The 544-nt window shown below is 38.8% G+C and overlaps 1 protein-coding gene across 1 annotated transcript in view; it reads right to left on the bottom strand.

Annotated features, from left to right (window-relative positions):
• LOC119590998 overlaps positions 1–324 on the bottom strand; it is a 6,297-nt gene extending 5,973 nt beyond the window's left edge. Inside the window, exon 1 of the mRNA XM_037939730.1 lies at positions 263–324. Coding sequence (XP_037795658.1) covers positions 263–321 — 59 coding nt within the window. The 5' untranslated portion in view covers positions 322–324. The remainder of the gene's footprint in view (positions 1–262) is intronic.
• Between the last annotated feature and the right edge of the window lie 220 nt (positions 325–544).

The raw sequence follows: 544 nt of genomic DNA, 5'->3' as shown, positions 1-544 counted from the left end.
CCTCACACGTGGACTCCGATTCTGTTTATTCTGATCAGCTGACGCCTGGTACTTTTGTTTACATGTGTTTCAGTATTATATATAAACTATCAGACTTTATGCAATCACTTTCATGCCTTTAGAAATTTGCCACATTCAACCCTACTACATTTACTAAAAGGAGACTTATCATTACAATAATGAGGAGAGAAAGGCAGAGATTTAAGAACATTCTCATAACACCTGTTCCTTGTTTGTTTCTCAAGTGAGGCAGAAAACTTACCCTACTGAGGTGCCGGCAAGGGCGATGTGACCGCGCTTGCTGTTCCTCTCGACTGCCATATCTCTCGGAGCTGAGAAAGGAAAGTTATTGGTGAAGTTCCTATTACTGAAACGAGTTTTTATTTCTTAATTATTTCAGTTTCTTTGATTAGGCACGAATTTGGTAGTTCACCTTTGTCACATTATTGTTGCATGATTAGTTGTATCGTGATCATAATCATTGTTTTCAGGTTGTTGTTCTCATTATCATTATTACATCGCACACGCATACACACGCGCGCAA

Source organism: Penaeus monodon, chromosome 28 (assembly GCF_015228065.2).
Source record: "Penaeus monodon isolate SGIC_2016 chromosome 28, NSTDA_Pmon_1, whole genome shotgun sequence".
NCBI classification, from domain to species: domain Eukaryota; kingdom Metazoa; phylum Arthropoda; class Malacostraca; order Decapoda; family Penaeidae; genus Penaeus; species Penaeus monodon.
Note: the sequence above shows the minus strand (reverse complement) of the source record. Positions and strands in the feature narration are given on the sequence as shown.